The sequence below is a fragment of the Monodon monoceros genome, unplaced genomic scaffold (assembly GCF_005190385.1).
Source record: "Monodon monoceros isolate NGI ecotype Baffin Bay Population unplaced genomic scaffold, NGI_Narwhal_1 Super_Scaffold_18, whole genome shotgun sequence".
Classification (NCBI taxonomy): domain Eukaryota; kingdom Metazoa; phylum Chordata; class Mammalia; order Artiodactyla; family Monodontidae; genus Monodon; species Monodon monoceros.
Window position 1 is genome coordinate 30,340,423 of NW_021703774.1, and position 22,468 is coordinate 30,362,890.

A 22,468-nucleotide genomic window follows, 5' to 3' on the forward strand; every position below is an offset into this window, starting at 1 on the left:
TGGAATAGATTTTAATGGCTCTAAGATCACTGAAGTGAGTGATAACTTTCCACTACATAAAATGGTTTTTCTACAAGCTCTTTCATTCATTATTCTTTTGAAACTTAACACCCTAATTTACTTTCCCATGACTTATGCAGTCCTGGGAAATTCATTTACAGAAAGGCATCAGCATTCATTTGTTTTCACTGGAACAAAGCAGCTCCAGAAATGTCACACTCTTTTCAGGAGATTTAACAGATACCAATACCAAACCATTCAGAAATACATAAAGTTTTGACAGATGTCCCATGGATTAAGCAAGTTGACCACAGACAGAGTCTGGAGGAATTTAATTATATGTGCATGCCTGTCATGGATGGTTGGGATGCAACTTCCTATTCTCTTTCAAGTTTATGAGAATACTTGTTTGACAGGGCTTTCACAAGGTCTTCAGTTGCTAAGGATTTTTATTGGACCCACTAAGTAATATTTTCTATCCTGAGGTCACATTATCAATTATTGAGTACAAGAATGAATAAAAATAAAGCAGAGATAAAGTCTATTTTTAGCCTTTTAGTGGATGGGGAGGTGGAGTTTCCTCTAATTCTCTAAGTTTTTGAAAAAATGCTGACATCATGGGTTTCATGATGAAGAAATAAATAAGCAGTGCCCCACCAGTATCACCTAATCAAATAAACGTCCTTCCTGCTCTTAATAAAAGTACAGCCTAGTGGTGAATACAGAGAAGAAAACAGATCACAACACAAAATCATGGGTATTAGATCAGAGAAATACAGAGGAATGGCAAACCCAGAGGTGGAGATCAGTAAAGGCACCCTAAGGGAAACAGCTTCTAGGCTTGGATGATAAGGAGATAACCAGGCAAAAAAGGAAGAGGGAAGAAGTTTGGGGCAAAAGGAATAGCGTGTGCAAACTCTGTTTCATGAATGAAATTGAATCACTGCTGTTTTCTTAATATGTGCCTTAACTATTTCTTATCTCAGTAATTCTATGCCACACTAGATTGCCTGATAAGCAATTGCATATAAGAAATATTACATATTTCATTGTGTGAAAATGTATAAATATCATCCAAAAGGCTTTCTGTCCTAAATTTTAAAAATACAGAATAGTTAATTTGAAGTAGTCCCGGCCCTAGTTCTATAGGGCTTAGATATTTAATATTTTTATGGAAGAAGCGTTTAGTTCTGGAAAAGGTAAATGCTTGCATATATTTTTGCAGTCTAGGATCTCCCTTACTCCATTTCTTCCTTTAATTTAAATGGCCACATGTATATGTCTTTTCCTGCTGTGTTAGGAAAACAGGGGCTGGATATCCCAAGAATCAGAGGTTATATAAAAATATTGCACATAGACAGCAGACATAAATATCTACCAAATGCTATCTTAAATTTTGGGCTAAACTGATCATTTGGAAATAGATTTATTATAAGTGTTTAATTAGAGCAATTTCTTAAATCTGAACTAAATTGCTTTTAGAGTCCTTTTTCTTTGTAAGCATTGTAAATGCTAATAAATCCTGTTAATTTTTTTTACTGCATGTTATGTTGAAATAAAAACAAAGTAAAATTAAAAATGAAATATATTTCATATATAGTCACATATATATTTCTTGAGTATATAACATAAGCTTGTTATATGTTTCCATACTAAGGATTGATAAATATAGATATAATTCTTGAATACCTTCTATATGCCATAATATGCTTCATATTCACTACTTTTATAAGTATGCCATGCTGTATTTTGTATTTATTATTTCTGATTATCATTCATCTAATCATAACTTCAGAAATGAAATGTAAATATTCTTGCCCCATTTTACAGGCAAGCAAAATATGACTGGAAGAATTTAAGCATCTTTCAGAATCAGATTACTAATAATTGGCATCCTAGGCTTTCTATAATCCAATACCAAGCTACTGTCCACTGCTTCCCCAACCTGAACCCCCTGCTTCTGCCTAGGTATCTGGCGTCACAGACCGAGGGAGACAAAATAGTCAAGTTAGCCAGCAGGGCTAATTACACCTAAATAAGTCTCAATGCATCTTATTTAGCATCTGCTATTTAGGGAAGTGTGACACTCATATGAGCATTTTCTTCTAGTATTGAGACAGAAACAATAGTCAAGAAAAACTGCTTATTGATAAGTACTTATACCTCAAATATAACTTCTGCTCTCGCTTGGTGTATTTTCGCTCATTCCTTTTTCAGGTAAAGCAGAGTAAGTATTAAGTAAATGTAATAATATGAATGTTATATGAGTGCCTAAAAATATGTCAAGCACTTCAAAAGTGCCCTTTACATAATTTATCTCATTTAATCTAATGGAAACCCAGTGAGATAGGCATTAGCATTCCATTTTACTGATGACAAAATCAAGGCTCAAAGACATTAAGATAATTCCTCATAGTCCAGCTACCATATAATAAGGGGCTATAATAAATAGCCAGTGCCCTTTACATTCTACTAAATTATTATAATGACTATGCTGAGGATAAGAAAGGCAGTGATACTTTTAAGGAGGCATTCAAGAGAGTGGTTTTGAGCATGTCATCTGCTGCAGATCTGGGGGCAAACCGTAGCTGTGGCACTCACAGTGGATAACTTAAATAAGTGACTTATCCTTCATATCTTCAGTTTTCTCTAAAGTGGGGGAAATATTAACGCATACTCTATAAAGTTGTAGGGATTGCATGAATTAATATAGCTAAATCACTTAGAATAGTGCCTGCACTTACTTGTCAGTGTAGATGCTGTTAGTATTACCTCCTCAACCCTTTGATATTTCACCCGTAATTTCAAGTCTATTTAAGATGTCACTGCATCTGTACAGCCTTCCTAGAACTCCCTTTTCCAACCCAGTACTTGCCCCAGCAGAGGGGCTCCTTCCTGCTCTGCATTCCCAGACTATCTGGTGTGTGCTATTCCTTGAGAATCTCTCATGTGCTTCCTTGTATTATGGCCATTTGAGTGGTGTATCTTTGCTAGTTCAAGGACAAAGACATTCTTTTTATCTATGTGTTCAAAGAGTGCTGAAATGAACCTGAATGAGCATGAATTATAACACTTATGCTCCCTCAGATTGCACCTAGCCTTCCTATTAGATTGCACAGTGTCAGAATCTGTATTTTAAAAGGAAATGGTCTTGACCTTTCCCTTCTGAAAGCAACCCATGGTAGTTTTATGTTTAAAGCATTGTTCATGTTGGATTATCTACTGTTATCTATCTACAGGAAAATGGTATCTAGAAACTGGAAAATTACTAGGTTGAGTAATATTTGATATTCTAATTGTAGCTCAACTACTTTATTACTTATTTTTGAACTTTCATTAATCTGCAAGTTAAAACGTAATAGTTATGAAGGTACTGCTTATCCCCTTCTACCTTTCTTAAGACTCTGTAGCCTGTAGTGACCTTCACCTCTGTCGTCATCTTTTCCATTTCATGATCACACCTGGCCCCTGTTGAGGATAACATAGATCTAGTACTTCCTTTTTCAAGTATCTTTTTTTAATTTAAAAACACTATATGATGTGTTATATACATATTCATTTTGTCATCATTTCTCGGTCTAACCAAAAAGACATAATATAGAGCAAAATTTTAAAAAATGAAACCCATTAATAGAATGTGACTTCTTATTAGACTTTGCTATTTGCTTTTATCAAGCAAAACATGTTCTGGTGTTCTTTCCTTTCAGAATATACTATAGTCTATATAGAAGCATATCAAATATATTTTTATATTTAGCAGTGAGTCAGTATTATTTTTTTCCAGAACTTCTGAATTGTCATAATGCCTCTGCAAATTTAAGCCTTTTGAACAATTACATGTGAAAGCTTGCTGCTTCTGTCATTTCATAACTCCCTGAATTAAATCGCCTAAAATTAGTTACTTGCCCTGATTTCTCCAGCTAGGGCATTTTCTAATCTGTGTCCAGGCCTCTTTTAATTCCAGTAAAGCTTCACTGTAATTCCCTTACCTGGTAGAGCAGAAAATCCTCTCCATACTAACCCTCATTGCTCAAATGGACAAAAGATCCAAAAGATAGAGTATGTGGCATACTTTATCCCCCCCAATCAGATGATCCGCGTCACTCACCTTAATGCCCTTCAAACTCCTCTTCCTTTCTAATAAATGGTTCTTTAGCAGTGCTCCTTTGTTTCAGTAAAATTTAAGGTTGTACAGAATCAGGACCCTGGCAGATCTGTTTTTAACAGAGAACATCTAAAAGAGATAGTTTTCAAGATTTCCTTTCCCCAAATGTTATATCTTTGAATACGACTAATTAAAAAAATCGGTAAAGGCCTGTTTCTGAGCCTTCAGAGAAAATGAGTTCATTATTATGCTTCATTGTGAATTGAATGATAGGTCAATAATTTAAGAATTTTCGGATTATGAGGCATTGGAGTAAATACTTGGTGTCACATTTTGCATAGATTCTGGCTAGCAGTGGAGGACTTGAAGAAAAGGCCTATTAGAGAAGTCCCCTCTCGAGTTCAGGAAATATGGCAAGAATTTCTGGCTCCAGGAGCCCCCAGTGCTATTAACTTGGATTCTAAGAGCTATGACAAAACCACACAGAATGTGAAGGAGCCCGGGCGATACACATTCGAAGATGCTCAGGTTGGTACATGGATGGGCCTCACATTGTGTCACAAATGTTCTCCTGAGAAGTTGAAAGTTGGAATACTTTTGTTTTATTTTCATTGTAATTGGTGGCTATATCTAATATTTTCAATTTAGGTAACTGTATGTAAAATAACTAATTGATCTAAAAGAGAACAGAGATGCTTTAAAATGAGTTTTTAAAGCCTGGGAATTTTTGTAAATTTGAATGATTTTACATGAAAATTTCTTGAAGGGAAATATTTTAAATATTTGAAAACTTTTTACTTTATTTTCTACTTTGTCACCTCAGTAACATGTATTTGAACTCTTTAACTTGTCTTCCAATGAGGAGATTCTAAGATTCTGACATTCCTAAATAATTTATTATTATGGATAGTCAGAACTAAACTAAATTAGCTTGAAGTTATGTAAAACTCAAACCACTTTTGTCTCTGATGATAAAATGAAATAGTAAATTTAGGCATTTATTATTTTTCCAAGTTACTTTTTTAGTCTGCAAAAAGAAGAGAAAAGGAAATTGATATTAATATTAACATCCTAAGACAAATTTTTATGTGTTTTTTCTTTTTTTCTCAAACTGGGTGTAATTGCCTCCTTAGAAGCAATTTGAATTTCTACTTTTTCTAAAAAAATATTGTGCTCAATAGGAAAAATAAACATGAAATGAGAGGATATTATTTCCTAATGATGTGTTGAAATTGGCTTTTAAACCAGAACATGCATGCTTCATAATTTCTTAAAACCTCTTTTAGAGAAGAATGTTAGCTCTAGAAAGTATCTTGTTTTTTAAATAACTACATTACTAAAACAAAATATAGAAGATGAAGAATAAGGTACACAAATTTCCTTTCTTATTTTTACTCTCGGTAGAAAATATATTTATCCTTTGCTTTGGTTTAAAAAGAAATGAGCCACTGTGCAGAAAACTAACACAAGTTGAAACAGCCAACCAAAAACCCATTCATTCGCCCTGGCTCTGCTATGGTCTTCTATGTGGAAATAATTACATTCTATGGAGACACATGAGAGAGAGCAGGATGAAAATTCTGGCTCTGTTGCTTATTTCTCTGCTGGTTTTTCTTTCTTGCAGTTCAAGATAAACTTTCAAGCATTTTTCTGGAGCCAACAGCGTGTAAAATATTTGAAATTACCTTCCCCAAATCTTAATATTAAAAAGAACATTTCTTTGTTATCTTTGTCATTGAAGAATATTCTTGCTTATTGGGTCTTCAATAAAAGGAAAAGGCATGATTTTCTATAGAAAACACTACTACCTGATCGTAGGCTTCTTTTTTCAATCAACCTCAGATATTTAATTCCAGCTTTTTGTAGGCTTTTAAACCATATATTCAAAAATATAATAATAGAATTTCCTGCTGCTGTTTAAGAAGAGATGCAATGTAATAAGAAAGCAGATTCTGGAGCCAAATTGCCTGGGTTTTAGTCTGAGCTTTGCTCTGTGACCTATTGCAAGTACTTCACTTCTTCATGCTTCAGTTTCTTCATATTTAAAATAGATATAAAAATGGTTACCAACCTTGTTGAGGTTTTGTGAGGATATAATTAACTAATATAGGCAAGCACTTAGAAGTGTACCTGGCATATACTCAAGCATATTTGAGCACTTACTATGCATACCCTTATACTTTGCTAAACATTTGTCATTCCTCTAATCCTGACAATAACTCTATTTTATAGATTAGAAAATTTAGACTCAGAGAAATGAATAAAGTGGTCAATATTTACATTTTATAAGTGGTAGATCTTGAGCAACATAACATCTGAATCCCAAAATGATTGACTTCTAAATAAGACATTGCCTCACTTTTCCAACAACAAATTCTGATGCAGTTCCAAATGTACCGTATTTTTGGAGATGAACCTTAGACTAGATATTGAGACTTAATCCAGAACGTCTTTAAGTGGATTCACAGTAACTACAAATTATCGCTGGTGTGTTTAAGACCAGGGAAACTGAGTCATTTCTTAAAATATATATTTTCTCCAAACAAGAAAAGACTGGGACATTCTGGATACTCTCAAGTGGTTCAAAACTCCATGTCTAACAGACTGGAATGAACAAGGAGCATTTATGCTCCCCTAGAGTGCAATAAGCCAAAGCAGAATCTCCCTAGATTGGGCCAACACTGAATTGGATGGATACATTTTTTTCTTCTTTGTCTACCAATATTCATCATCAAAACAGAACATTGCAGACTGACTAGGATTATCAAATATTTACCTAATCTATCTATGAATAAGTCAAAACATGCACACAAATTGGGAGGTTTAGCAATTAAATATCACAAAATTTATTTTTGGACTTGTGCTCTGGCCTAAAGTGGATGTAGATGACAGTTTTCACCAAACAAATGATTCATTTGGGAAGTCTGCACCCTCCAACTACATATAAATGCCAAAGGCTTCTAGAATGATTATTGAATCTTGACTTCACATCATTGTCTTTTGGCCTGGAGTAATCTTAAGAGACAGCAGATTTATTTATATTCTTAAATGGTCTATGTAAATCAACAACTTGATTTGAAATTACTTCATGACAATCTGCTAACTAAATTCCTTTTTTTTTTTAAGGACTGGTTGTGGTTTACCTCCTCCATAGCTCCCAAACCAGTTTAAACATTGATCCTTGAATAAAATAATAAATTTGAAAGTCTAAATGTTCTATAAGCATATAAAGTATTCTCATCAGCATTATCATTATTATTTTTAGCTGCTTCCAGATTTGTTTTTGAACCAAATGTTGTATTCTTATCACAGTACTTGATTTTTCCTGAGAAATAATAAGGAAGCACCTCAACCATTATTTCTTTTTAGGAGCACATTTACAAACTGATGAAAAGTGATTCATACCCACGTTTTATAAGATCCAGTGCCTATCAAGAGCTTCTACAGGCAAAGAAAAAGGTATTGGTTCTTTGTGAATTTTTTTGACCTAGTTCTCAGTTGTAGTTATTTGGAGTAGTTACCTCTGCTGGGCCCACAGTATTGGACAAATGGTAAGTGAATATACTCCAAGACCCTCCCCCAAACCTTTGCATTTTATAAGGGCCATTTAAGTTGTATGGGTTTCTGTTTGTTGATTGCTTATTTTCTTCTTTGTTTGTTTGTTTCTGCAGATGTTCATGCTTTACAAAGTTGTTTAGACACCGTTTTCATGTTTCATGTTAGTCTTCTGTATGCCAGTTTAAGGAAATAAAAAATTACAATAAAGAAAGGAAAAGAACAATGTCATCAGATCAAAAACTTAAAGAGGGTTTTCCTTGTCCAGTAAGCTAGAATGTATGTTTTGGGCCAAATGCTCCGTAACTCATTGTTTTCAATGATAGTTGCCAAAATGCAGTAATGTTTGCTTTCACATATTTTCATTTGGCATTTATTCTGAGTCACTTAGTATCCCTACGATGAGGTTTCATACCTAAGATGATAGCCAAGCACATTTTCGAAGAGCTGCAATAGGCTACATTGTTCAATTAATGTTTATAATCAAAGTCTCACTGTAAATAACACCTTATATAACCAGTATAACAGGGAATGGAAAATCTGGATGTAAACATCAACATCATTCATTATTTTGTAATGTTAAAATAGTCCATAGCTTCTTGAAATTCTGAGATGAAATTATAATTTGTGTAATTCATGATCATCGTTTAAGCTAATGGTATTTTTCAAAGTCCATTGACTTTGCAATGGGAAATAGATACTCTGTAGTTGCACTGTCCAGTACAGCAACCACTAGCCACATGGAGCTGTTTAAATTTAAATTAGTTAAGGTTACATAAAATTCTACTCAAATTTCTAATACTCAATGGCCACAGCTAAAGACTTCTGAAATATTAGTTAGTATAGAATGAAATTTCCATGCTTTCAGAAAGTTCTACTGGACAGCAATGCTCTACAGAATTAATGATGTTATCAACAGAAATTTAGTACCAGTAGAAAATTATGAGGAAATTCTGAAGTTAAGCCACTAGATTTTCAAACATTTAGGCTTTGAAAATGTTGGCATAAAACCTTAACATATCTACTTCATTTTAGTGTAGTTTGATTTTGCTTGAAATCACACTATTTTGTTTGCACAAGAAGAGTTTTGGTGTTAAAAGTAAAAGCACTAATGCAAACAGAGCCCATGTCCTGTGACAAGAGGCCTTCTGTGGCAACTCTCCTGTCTTCCTGATCCCTATGATTTAGAACATGAATTTGGTGTTGCATCATTTCATCATCCTGTCTTTTTCTGCTGTTTTTCTTTCTTTCTTTTTTTCTCTCTTTCTTCCTTCCTTCCTTCCTTCTTCTCATTATTTCTTTTGTTCTTTTCTTTCTTTCTTTCCTCCTTCCTTCCTTCCTTCCTCTCTTTATTTCTTTCATTCTTTCTTTTCGTTCTTCCTTCCTTTCTTTCTTTCTTCCTTCCTTCCTCTCTTTCTTTCTTTCTTTCTTTCTTCTCTCTCTCTCTTTGTTCCTTTGCCCCACCCAACCCCACACATGTAAGTCGGAATACTCAATGGATCGCAGAACATCTTTTGAAAACTTTGCACAGAATGTGGTAAGTTTTAATTTTTAAGGAATTACAAATCATTAAGTCCAATTGGGAAACATTCCCAGTTTCAAGCCCCATCTTCCACCTTGCATCCTTTGATGTAACAGCAAAGGTATTTATTGCCTTTATTCAAATTCAGAATTTCCTGCTTCCTACTTATCTTTCTGTCCCAGCACTTTCTGGAGTAGATAAGATATCACACGTGAAAATCTATATGTATCAAACTAAGGCTTGGAAAGAAATGTGTATTATGATACATAAAATGAAGAAACTGTTCTTTATATTTTAATTTTTATTCTATGTATCTCTTTCTTTATTAAAGATAGTGCATGCATTTCTATACTCTTTCCCTTAGCTCTTCCTAAGGCTTAAAAGGTTAAGAACAATGAGGGTTCTGTTCTTTCTACTTTTGCAGGGAGAAAATGACTTATTGAACAGTTTAAAGCCAGACTCAGTATGAATGGGGGTCGGCAACAATATATGCCCCACCAAAGACCCACTAGCATGCCTTTCTTATTCTTTATTTTTCAGGAAGGTATTGAAAACTATTGCATAAATCATCCAGGAAACCAGTAGTTTCCCTACCAGTGTTTTCTTAGCATCTTTCCATGTGCATAAGTGATATATTTGTTTGTGGGATTCTTTTTTTTTTCTTTTTTTGATATTGTGCCAGTGCCTTTGGAACTTTCTAACATTGTGTAAGCTCAAACTAAAGCCTTCAACACATTTATTTTTATAGGGCAGAAACATCCCTATTTTTCCATGCCATAAAAACTGTACACCAACACTGAGGGCCAGCACTAACCTGTTATGAAAAGAGGTAGAAAAATCTTGGTTTATACTCAAGTTTGTCTGCATTGTCTGTTGAGTTGTGTGGTCAGCTCCATGCTGCTGCTGCTGTGGGTGTGTGTTGTGGCTTTTGCTGTGATGGCCAGTTAAGTGGAGTTATGTGTGTTGAAATGTAAGCAAATTGGATTCAGCAAAAATATGTTTTTTGTTTTTAGTTTCCTTCAAGGATCCTTTTGGTGGGGAATGTTAATCAGTTCTTTTTATGAATTCCTAGTTGTGGCTGTGCCCAGAGTATTTGAAAGATTTTTAAAAGCAGTGTATACTTTGAACACTCAATGTGATTGCACAAATTAAAGGGCTGGAAAATGAAGGACTCCAGGAATTAATCACACTATAAACTTCCCAAAATTTTGGCTGGATCTTTTGGAGTCTCTGACCTTTAATATAAAATTTTCTTAAGCATGCCTCATAAGTCACCATGGGAAGATAAAGACAATGCTAAAGAAATGCCTCAAGATTTTGCTGGAGGAAGTCGCCACAGGATGTTGCACAGTGTTCTGTGTATTGTTTAAGAATTGTTTCAAATTCATTCTTTTCTAACATAACGCTGACAGAATATTGTTCTTGAGATTGGATTGGAAATTTCTGTAATATAATTAAAAACATATAATGCAAATTAAGGAATATGGAAAGGGGAAGCAAAATGGTTGTCTTTCCTCCAACACCATCCCCAAATCTCACCAACTTCCCCAGTTCTTAAAGTAGTACCACATTGTAACTCATTGCAAACTTTAAGAAAGGATCAGTAGGAAATAAGGAAAGAGAGAATTAATCATCTACACCTTCAACCAAAATTTATATGCCAAGTGCCAACTATACTGCAGACATTGCTATGTCTTAGGAAAAAGACCTCAATTGCTAAGGTACATAATGATATAGACAAAATGTTATGTTGTGCAGGAGAAAGATAAACTATTTCAACTTGTATTAGGGTGGATAGGGAGGGTCCATGGGTAATGTGAGAATTCCCAGAAGAAGTTACATTTAACTGGATAAATAGGATTTCATTAGGCCAAGAAAGGCAACCATCCTTTTAAGAAGAAGGGGGAAAAAAGGCTGGTATTACTGAAGAAAGAGAAGTTGAGTAACATTCATACCATAACACATATATACACACAACATACTGATAAATTTCAGATAACCTTCAGACACAATTGTTTAGGGTTAATCCTTTTCCATCCAGGAAAATAAAAAGTAATGTTTTTATTGAATATTTTGTTTTGGTAGTACTCTAAAGAAATGGAGTAAGAAAATTAGAAAGACTCTCTGATTTCCTCAGTAGATTATGAATGATAACATTTAATTAGTTATGAGCAATAAATTTCCATCCTGAAAATTATTTATATACAAAAATTTTAAATATTAACTGTATACCATTGTCTTATGATGGTTAATTTCTATTTAAAGTTCCCTTTAACCTTCTATTTTCATTTATTTTTTTATTTCCCCTTGGTTCAGTGTTCCTCCATAATATGATTACTTTTAGGGTCAGAAGTTGTGTTAGCCATCCTAAGTACTTAACATCATACATTTTATGGAATACCTTTATAGGATCAATAAAATGATTTTAACACAAGATAAAGAATGAGTGATTTTATTATCAGATAGACATAATGGAGGAAAGACACAGTTTAAATAAACATTTTAAAAGAGTTCTATGTGCAGGTTGCTCTGGTAAATACAGGGAGGCTACAACATAGAGTATCCAAGAAAGAAATGGACTTGGGGAATTACAGGTAAATAAGTGTGTAGACTGTAAAAGGAACTAGGAAAAGTGAGATAATGATAATAACTCACATTCACTGAGTGCCTGCCATGTGCCAGGCTCTGTACTAGGCACTTTATATTATCTAATTTAATTTAATCTGAACCTACAAGTTAGGTAATATAATACTCATTATTTTACCCATTTTACAGGTGAGAACACTGAAAGGTCAGAGGAGTTACTTAATTTTCCCAGAATCATACAGTTAGTTAAGGAGCTAGCACTAACCCCAAATTTATTTTGTTCCCAAATTCTTTCTTTCTACACTGATCACCTTGCTCTTCCAACGGTAGAAGACAGATAAATCTTTCCACTTGATGATAACCTCCTCTGGAATCTGAGTCCATTTCCGTTAGTGTTTATTTGTAGAAGTTTATTTACATTTCAGCATAGTTATTTTTATAACCTGGCTTATAAAAATGGCATCACTGTTTTGTTTCACACAAGAGTCAAAAACGTTTTGCTTGACAGCTCTTCCTGATACCATTGGAAATCCCATTGGTTACTGAGGTTAATAAATTCTTGCAGGCATTTTAGAGAATAATTATAGTAAACAGCTAACAGCTGCATAGCATTTTACAGTGTTCCAAGGACAGTCATTACTTTTTGTTTGTATTTTTGTTGTTTTTCTTTACAAACACAACTATCGTGGGAGGTGGTCAGGTAGGTGTTACCATCATTTCACAGATAAGCAAACTGAGGACTAATGGGATGAAGTCATTTCACCAATATTAATCAATTGTTGAGTGTTAGGGCCAGGCCTAGAAGCAATGTTTTCTGACTTTAAATTCATTACTTTATAGACTACTCCTTTTCTTCTCATTATACCCAACACTGGAGGGATAAAAATAACTCACATTTGTGTAATACCTTCACCTTGGCTTGTTGTCCAAGAAATCTCATTTCTTATCATTTACTTTTTTATTATTTTCCTTGCCATCAGAGAATTTTCTTCAGGTCTTTCAAGGGTTGCTGTGTCCTCTCATGCCTTTAAATGTTATTCTTATTAAGTTGATTTCATTCTCTTTTGACAAAGTTCATGTAACGGTTGTTTTCTTTCCAACCATTAAATTATCAAAGTATCTGTCTGCCATATAAACCTTAAGGGAGAACAGATAGGAAATAAGGGGAGAAACAAAGTAAGAGGATTGATCATCTACACCTTCAATCAAAATTCATAAATCAAGTGCCAAATGCCAATTGTATTACTTATTACCTCTTCTCCTTAATTTGCCTTTGGGCTACAGAAGTAGAAATGAGAATTAAAGAATGTTAACGTTGAACTTCCAGGAACTCACCTAATCTAACCTCTTTTGGAGAAAAATTTTACCCTATCTCAGTGAAGACAATTTACTGCAGAGCCTTAAAAGAATCAACATACAAGATATAATGACCACTTTGCTCTCCCCCCCCTCCTCCAGTGTACTGATGCTAGTGCATTGGGCTTGTAAGGTACCCTCTCAAGACTGAAATTACCAGAAGTTTTGGGAACTGTGTGAGAGAATTTCAACAAAAGGACTGAGTTGGCGCTGAAATCAGTTGATTTTTTGCAATCAAATCTGTATTTAACTCTATAAATCATTAGTATACGTATTGATAAGAACAAATGTAAATATAAATCCTATAACTTGTTTGGAGTGTTAAAAGTGAGAAAGATACAATATGCTTAGTTCTTTTAGAATGTTCTTTTTGTTTAAATCTAGGTAAACTATTTTTCTAAGCCCATCATGGAGTTCCTAGTTAATACACCTTATGCAGATTTTATACAAGCAGCAAAGTGTGGTTTAAAAAAAAGCCCAGACCTGGAAGCCTGACATGTTAATATTAGGTTTGAAACCCAGTCTTACACTTCTCTTGCTGTATGAATTTTTAGAAATCAGTTAAACTGCTGAACCTTAATTTCTTCATCTACAGTATCTCTAGCCAGAAATAGCTCTAATCAGTACTTGTGCAAAATAAATAAATAAATAAATAGATAGATAAATAAATAAATAAAATAAAATAAACTTAAGAAATACTTTAATTATGCTTTTGAAACATGCTTTATTTACTTAATTTGCATCAGAAATATCTTCCAGGTCATTTCATATTCTTCTACATGATTATATTTATTGACTGCATGAAATTCTTCTGAATGAATATACCTATAATGCATTTTTCCATTCCTCTATTGGTGGACATTTATGTTGTTCCTTATTTATTTATTTCTTTATTCATTGTCATTGCAGCTCAAAGTGTGGTAAACATTCTTCAAGTTAAATATTGATTTTTTTTCTCATACTCATAAAAAATTGAGTTGCTTGGTTAAATGGAATGCAAAATTATGAAAGAAGAGATGTCTATTTATTTTTCTCTCTCTTATCTTTACTTTTGCCCTAATGCAAGAGATACACTAGAGGGAAAAATAACTTATCACAGAAGACAGAAATCCGAGTTCATATTCTTGATTTCCAAAACCACTTGTGTTACACATTAATAACGGGCTTCCTTATCAATTAGTCCTCAATCTCTGAAGAATTATAGTGTTTTCTGGGAGGCTTACACTTTTTTTTCAAGACGCTGTCAAAAACACTATGGATTATTTCTAGTCCCTGGTTAAATGATTTTTAACTTGGTTTTATTAAATGTGAAATCTAGCATGAAACTTCCTCTGCATACCCTAACAATCACTGTGATTGTACACTGAGACTGCCCTCTCCACCCAGTATAACCCTATGAATAATACAGATTCCAGGTTTTGGAAATACAGCCTCACACCAGCTATGGAGCAATACTGCAAGAGTGCAATGCCGTGTCAAATCTACTCATGCAGACCCCTCAACTGTGCAGTTGAGCTGGACATTTGTTCTCCTTAAGATTGAAACATGGCATTCCTGGTTGAGTGCTCTAGACTTTGCTGTATGGGCACATTAGTGTAGATAAGCTGTTGGAAAAGGATCCTAGAGCCCCTAAAAATAAAATTTATAAACTTGTCACTGGCTTTGCTCACCATGAATAATACCAATATAGAAAATTGATTGACCTGGTGATCTATGTTCCACTCATATGCTACATTTTTATCATTGTTTTCATATATTATGTTACTAGTTCCTAGATTATTCATTCATTCAACATATATTGAGTTTTGACTATATGACAGGTGTCAGGGAAGAAGAAATTTTCTTCTACCCTTCTAGGTTCTTCTGGCTGGTCTAAGAATTAAATTGACATGAGACAGATTAATAAGAGAAAAATCAAAAGTTTAATAATATGTATACATGGGAGAGACCCAGGAAAACTAACTCATCGAAATGTCTGAAACTTTTAACTTAAATATCTTCAGCTAAAGACAAAAGAGGATGTTGGGGGTAGTGGTTTGGGACCTCAAATGTGAAGAAGGCAACTGACATGGAGATGGGAAAGCAAATGTTTGGTAGGACATGCAGAAACAATGGGACACAAAGAGGAATTTTAACAGACTTTCCTAGGTTTCTCCCTATCTCCTTGCCTAGTTCATATTATAGTTATCTATGGTGGTTACTCCCTTCCTGGAACAGGTTCTCTATCTACATTCTTTAGGCAGTCAGGGGGAAGGTCAAAATTTCTTCCTGAGTGTTTTGGGCCTTGGTTATTTTCAGTTTGAAATAATCCACATGCCAAAGAGACATTTTGGGGTGGCAAATCTTGCTCCCCTACACAGGTTATGTGCTACTCCTTTGTGGTTAAAAAGGCATCCTGGGCTTCCCTGGTGGCGCAGTGGTTGAGAGTCCGCCTGCAGATGCAGGGGACGCGGGTTTGTGCCCCGGTCCGGGAAGATCCCACATGCCGCGGAGCAGCTGGGCCCGTGAGCCATGGCCGCTGAGCCTGCACGTCCGGAGCCTGTGCTCCACAACAGGAGAGGCCACAACGGTGAGAGGCCCGCATACCGCAAAAAAAAAAAAAAAAAAAAAAGACATCCTGTTCTTACTTTCACTTCCCTTGATATCAATTTCTACCACAATGAAGTCAGAAAGGGCATTCTCTAGATTGTATTTATACTAATGAAGTTACACTATAGTTAGACCTCCATGGAGTTAATGAGATCCTCGATTCACATAAACATCCCTCATAATGAAGCAGATCATCTGCTTCACATAAACATCCATCATGATATAAAAGCAGTTTAGAAACTGTGAGAGGGAAGGTTTTGATTTTATATTTGTGCACCTGTGAATTTACCCTAAGGAGAACTTTGTGCATATTCTTTTCTGATTGAGTGCTATAGTTATTGCTTGAGGTTATAGGTATATTCATATAGAAAACTATGTTAGAAAACTCCTAGAGCACCCTAAGTAATTTATAAACTTGGCATTGGGTTTCCCTACCATAGATATTAAACACATAAAGTGAGTCTGGTCAAGAATGAACTACATTCTCCTCTTTCTTCTCTAGTGGACCTGAAACTCATCTCATTTATCATTTTGTAGTTGACGTATATGGCTATCCATCTTCTTTTATTGAAACTGCTTTGTCGTGATAACTTGCCTGAGAAAGCAGTTTTAGGTTCCCTGCAGCATGATGTAAATTGATTGGTGTGAAATGTATCAAACTATGTAGGCTGTTTAGTTTTGCCAATATATCTTTATTTTCCCCTAGTGGCATCATTAGTTCTTGCCACTCAAGCTCTATAAACTATAAATTGTATAGTGGTTTTTGGCCAAAGAGCATCCAGTACAACTCTGGAGGCTCCTAAGGAATGTTTTGAGGCTGCTGAGTAGACAACCCCCAGTGGTAAACTTCCCCCTTCGCTGCTATATATGCCAGAGGCAGAAGTTTCAATAGTATTTCCCAAAGCACTGCTCTGATGTACCTAAGGCCTTGGGTTGAAGCCAGTGATCATGAGGCCCCAGCTACCTGCATAATTGGAGACCACCCTGGGGGCTCTATTTAACAATTTTATAACCCAGTAGTACCCATGTGTCCAAGCATTATTGGATTCTTTTATCCAACAACAAAAAAAATACTTATTGAGCACCTATTGTGGGTCTGGCACCTTCTTCCTAGTTAAGAATACATAAATAATAAAAATAGGAAGCTAGTAGGTAATAATAATAAGTTAATAATAGTAGTAATGACAAATATAAATAATAATAATAGTTAATAAGAAGAAGAAATAATAGTCACTAACATGTATACCTTAGTCGGTTCATTCTTCTCATGAAAGTTAACTGTTCAATGAACAGAACTAGTTTCCTACCAGCTTCCCATTAGCTTACTTCATGTAAATCATGAAAGTTTTCCTTAAAGCAACACAGAGTAGGCAGGAAGAAGAGTTAAGCTTAAGCAAGAGATCTGCTTATTAAATAGTTGGGGTAAGCAGCCCTGAAGGAGGGAGAGAACAAAGGTAGAACCAGAAAGAGGGTCTAAGGACTTGACAAATTGTGTTCCAGGCAAGACTGCCATGGAGATTTCCAGTTAGAGGAATATAGTACAGAATAAGGTAATCAAAAAGATAGCTCATAATCTGGATCCAAACAATGGGCCATTTTATATATGCAGAAGATGAAGGTGGAAGGCAAGTTAAGAGAACCTAAAGATAAGAGGACATGATAGGATCAGTAGCTACTATATTAATTCATATTTGATGATAATGCCAAGAACTTGGTTAATGAGATAGAGGAAGTTAAGGAGGAAGAGTACAACTTTTAGCACCAGTATATTTACATATAGGCTACAGTATTTTTGAGCTAAGTTTACTGGAAGAGTTGATAGTAGAAAAATAAACTTCAGACTGTCTCAATTAGGAATTGAAAGTTATATAATAGTTAATAAATTATTTTACATTATCACTTCTATTTTATTTGACAGTATATGAAATGGAAGTTTTACTCAACTATGACAAAAAATTGTAGCTGAGTAAAGCAAGAAGATGGGGAATATTTATGTATGCTTGTGTACGTTACAATATTTGTCAAGTACTTGAAGACAGTCAACTATCAATCTCAGTATTGATCTCAATTACCTCCCTGAGTTAAATAGAATTTAATAGTATTACATACAGTTAAATAGAATTTCATCAATAGCCTGAGGACAATACGTTTGCATATTCTTTTTATAAATGTGTTTTACATAGCTAGGAAAAATATAAATGGAACTTAAATTGATAAAGATTGGGATTATGTCTAAATTTAATTTCCACTAAAAATACATTCATATGTTTAATTATATCCAGATATGAAATCACTTACTAAGCAGCCCCATATCATCATCAAGCCATCTCATTTGCTGTTATCCATTCTAAAGCCACGTGTCCCATTGTATGTGTTCATTAGCATTACTTTATGAAACACTTTTCAGAAAAGAAAGCCATTTTTATATTTATGACCAGCCATGGGAGTGAATTTTACTTTTCCATAATTTATGCTAGTACTTGGAGGCAATAACTCTAAAATGAGTGATTTAAAATAGCTAGACAATAGACATCTTTATCTAAATTGCATACACGTTTATAGACTTAGATATATTTTGTTTATAAACAAACACCCTGCTGTGTTTTCTTAAGTGTTTGGCAGGTACCATAAGGCAAGCCCAGACTGGGCAAAATCCCATATCCTCTGCATTGTGCATCACATTTTGATTGCTGTTTTTGTCACTGTTGTTTTCCGACGTCCAGAAGTTACCATTATTAAAATAAGCTTGTGGTCATTACTGGAAGTTTAAGACACCATTTCTAAATTGCACTGACTATTATTTCTGGAGAATAAAAGATCAGCCGTCATTTTTTTGGTTCATCAATTCATTCCAATTTACTTATTTTGATGTTAAAGATTTTTCTTTCTATTTCATCAGCAATAGAAAAATTACTCGATAGACATGGCTGATGTAAACAGGGATAGCAAGCACCCATTATCAAGACTGTTCACTTGAAATATACATATTAATATCTAGAAGGAGCATACTTCCAACACCAGAAAGAAAAGACTATTGGGAAGTCTTTATCTTTTCTAATTCTAAAAGTCTTCAAAGGACTTTTGGGAGACATTGAAAATGATGAATTTTTGGAGTCTCAAAATTGAAAAGGGATTTAGAGGCATCAATTTCCCCAGGTCCAATCCCCAGCCATTGCATGAATCTCCGCTGTAGACTCAATGACAAGTATGCATCCAGCATTTGCTGGCCTATAAGTTCCAGAGACGTGGTACCTTTAGAACGCAGGGGTAGTCAATTCCATTTTTTAGAATTTCATTCCTTGTTTTTAGAATAATCTACTTTTTGGTAACTTCGGAGTATTGATCCTAGTTCTGTCTCCTGGAGCTAGGCAGAATAATACAAACATTCCAGTAGATCTAGACATCTGTTGAATTATTTGAAGGTGTAATTATATCTCCTCTCAAGTTTTGTTTTTATTTCCATTAGTTAAAATCTAGTTCACCGTTTTTCTGTATGGTTCAACTATCCATATCCCATATCTCAAAATAACCAGGGGCTTGGAAAATGCAGATTCCTTGACCTTATCCCAGATAAACTGTGTTAGAATCTCTCTCTCTCTCTCTCACTGTTTACAAGCGCTTCAGAATTCAGTTTAAGAACCATGATCTAGGTAGCAGCCGGACTTCTCCTTACCAAAGATCAGTGGTTCTCACTTCTTCACTTTAGCTGCAGCAGAATCATTTGGAGAACTTCTCATAACACAGATAGCTAGACCTCACCTCTCAGAAAGGCTAATTAAGTAGTTTTCTGGTAAGATCCAAGAATTTTAATTTTTTAATAATTCTCAAGTGATACTGATACTACTAGTTTGGAGACCACACTTTGAAAACCACTGCCCTAGCCTAACAGATTCCCTCCACTCTCCCCACTGATAGGTGCCAAGGGCACACCTAGTGTCACATCTGAGAGGCTACTCTCCAGTTGTGCTCACACATTTTTGCAAGCAGCATTTGAATTACATGGATGAGTCAATTGTGTTTGTTCCCATAGCTGTTTACCATAATTGAACTTATAGTAATTACATAATTTATGTAAATGTCATATAAGCTGCTGAAATTTGAGTATGAAAAGAAAAAGATATTTCTATGAAAACTAAGCTGAACACTTAACAAGACTTAATAAACTTGCCTTAAAATTGCAATCAAATTAAATCTGAGTGAGCCTTGCATTGGGAAAGTGGGCTTCTAATGTTTTCTCATTCAATAATCTCATGTTCTTTCACCACCTTAATTGCTCACCTCCTATATCCACCCCAGTTAATCAGTAGTCCTCCAAAACTGATAACGGAACACAATACTTGAGAAGTAACCAAACCAGCATAGATTGGAAATATTATCTGCCCAACAGGAAAGAAAGAACATATATAACTTTTACAATCCAGTCCGAGCATTGTATCAGCTTCCCCACCCCAGCTCCCAGTCACAGCAGCCATATCAAATTGTAGGGTCATTTGGGGCTTAAAAATTTTTTTAATCTAGAATTTTTTTTCTTGTGAGCTCAGATTACATCTCCCCAATCTTCTCTTTTACTGCTAGATTGGTTTATTGTTTGTTTATTAATTTTCATGTAAGTTTGGTTCTTTATCCTTCTTTCCATTAAGTTTTATCTTGTAAGTTATAGCCTTACATAATTTTTTGGAATATCTCTTTGTTACCCTGTCTTTTAACTAAGATTAGCAAATTGGCATCATACATTCATTTTAGCAGAATTCCATCAGTTTAATAATGCAAATTATTGATTAAAATGTGGAATCAAGACAGAGTTCCACTACTCCAAAAATTAGCACACCTTGAAGGTAGTTGTTTATTTAGTTATGAACCTCACCTTTTTCTGTGTCATCCACAGAGATACCATGAAAGACTGCTAAATGCCTTACTTAGTCCAAGAACCTTTGTTTAAAGCAACTTCCTGTCCTCAAGTCTGGTAAACTCTTTTTTAAAATGAGTAAATGAGCGTGTACATGACAAAGATCTAATATGGTTTATATGGGGAGTTCTTATCAAAAAAATAATCAGAAGAGCACTACGTCATTAGAAAAATGAGCAAAGGTCTTCAACAGTTTTTTTTTTTTTTTTCGGTATGCGGTCCTCTCACTGTTGTGGCCTCTCCCGCTGCGGAGCACAGGCTCCGGACGCGCAGGCTCAGCGGCCATGGCTCACGGGCCCAGCCACTCCGCGGCATGTGGGATCTTCCCCGACCGGGGCACGAACCCACGTCCCCTGCATCGGCAGGCTGACTCTCAACCACTCACTGCGCCACCAGGGAAACCCTATACAAACTGTACTTGTGTACATTTATATGTGTGTAGGACTAAAATAACATTTCAGAAACAATACATTCCCTTATTATGTGCAACACACCCTGATATACCTTTATCTATTCTATGATATGTAATTTTTTCCTTAATGTTGGTAGCATCTTTCTAAATTGATTTCCTTTCCCACTAATGTCATGAACTTCAACAAAACATTGTTTTTGAAGAAATATATGTTACATGGTTAATTGATCAAACTAGGATCATTTTAATAAGCATGTTACTCATAATAAGCCATAATACTGTGCACAGTATAATATCAGTTTTGTAAAAAAAAAATAAAATAAAATAACATTTTTGTATAAAAAGTAAAATGATATATTAGCATGTAAATAACTGTATTTTGGGTAAAGTTTATTTCTCTTTATATTTTTCTATGCTTTCCTCATTTTCTCTAATGGATAGACACTTTTTATTTCAGGAAACTATTCTTAACTAAGGAAATGAAAGTATTTGGCTTTACTTTTTCTATCTCAAATCACACAGGGAGCTAGTAATAAGTGCTTACATATAAATGTATTCATAAACCATCTCTTTTAAGTACATAATAACAGAATTTTTTCCAGCATTCAACATTAAATATACCAGCCTCCAAACTAGCTACAGAATCCCCTTCCTTTCTTTCTTCCTCCTTTCCTTCCTTTCTTTCTTAAATCTCAATAATTGAGCTTTCTTTAATTGTATTGAAACTCACACTTTGCAGTTTTGCTAAAATTATTCACTGGTGATTCAGTAAACTCACCTGCAAATTAACCTAGGAGGCTTGGTTTCATTTAAAGCAGGGAAGGTCTTTCCAAACTCCTAGCCTAGTTCATTTCCTTCTTAACACATTCCCGGTTAATTTCATTGATATGAACAACCAGGGCAAAATAAGAGTTGAAAAGACCCAAATTCCGCCACTTAATTATTTAATAGGGTGTGACCAAGTGCTCCCATTTCTCATCCTACCTTGCCTCTCCTCCCCCAAGATAAAAGTTACTTGTCCCAATACATTTGAATCTCGTTACCCTGGTTTCTAGAAGCTTATTCTTAAAATGTGATTTCCAGCCAAGGAACTCAGCTCATGCAAAGCAAGCACATATTTGGGGACTTCTATAATATTAATATTGTTTAACAGGTATCAATTGCTTCACCAAGCCAGGTAACTTAGAGAATTGTACAAAATAGCATGTACAAAAAATGTACAAGTACTGGCAAAGAGTCCAGAGAGGGAAACTGCAGAAGAACTTAAGGGGCAATTAGAAGACTTCAGCCAAAACCTGAGTAAGAAGTTTAACTGAAGACTGAGTAGAACCTGAGCTGAGAGAGTAACAAGTGCAAAAGCCAGCCAAAGAACCATTCTGTGAAGTGACAGTAGGTAGTTTGAAAGGCCAGGGAAACCAGGTTATGAAGGATTTTGAA

General features: G+C 34.8%; 1 protein-coding gene across 5 annotated transcripts in view; it reads left to right on the forward strand.

Annotated features, from left to right (window-relative positions):
- The window catches only part of RGS7 (regulator of G protein signaling 7), a 601,845-nt gene extending 581,082 nt beyond the window's left edge, over positions 1-20,763 (forward strand). For 4 of the 5 annotated variants that reach the window (XM_029227539.1, XM_029227543.1, XM_029227541.1 and 1 more), the window contains 3 exons: positions 4,447-4,633; positions 7,475-7,564; positions 20,599-20,763. In XM_029227539.1, the coding sequence (XP_029083372.1) occupies positions 4,447-4,633; positions 7,475-7,564; positions 20,599-20,652 (331 nt within the window). In that variant the 3' untranslated portion in view covers positions 20,653-20,763. Of the gene's footprint in view, positions 1-4,446; positions 4,634-7,474; positions 7,565-7,776; positions 8,087-20,598 lie in introns of those variants that run through there. The other variant, XM_029227542.1, reaches the window with a different exon arrangement.
- Positions 20,764-22,468: the final 1,705 nt, after the last annotated feature.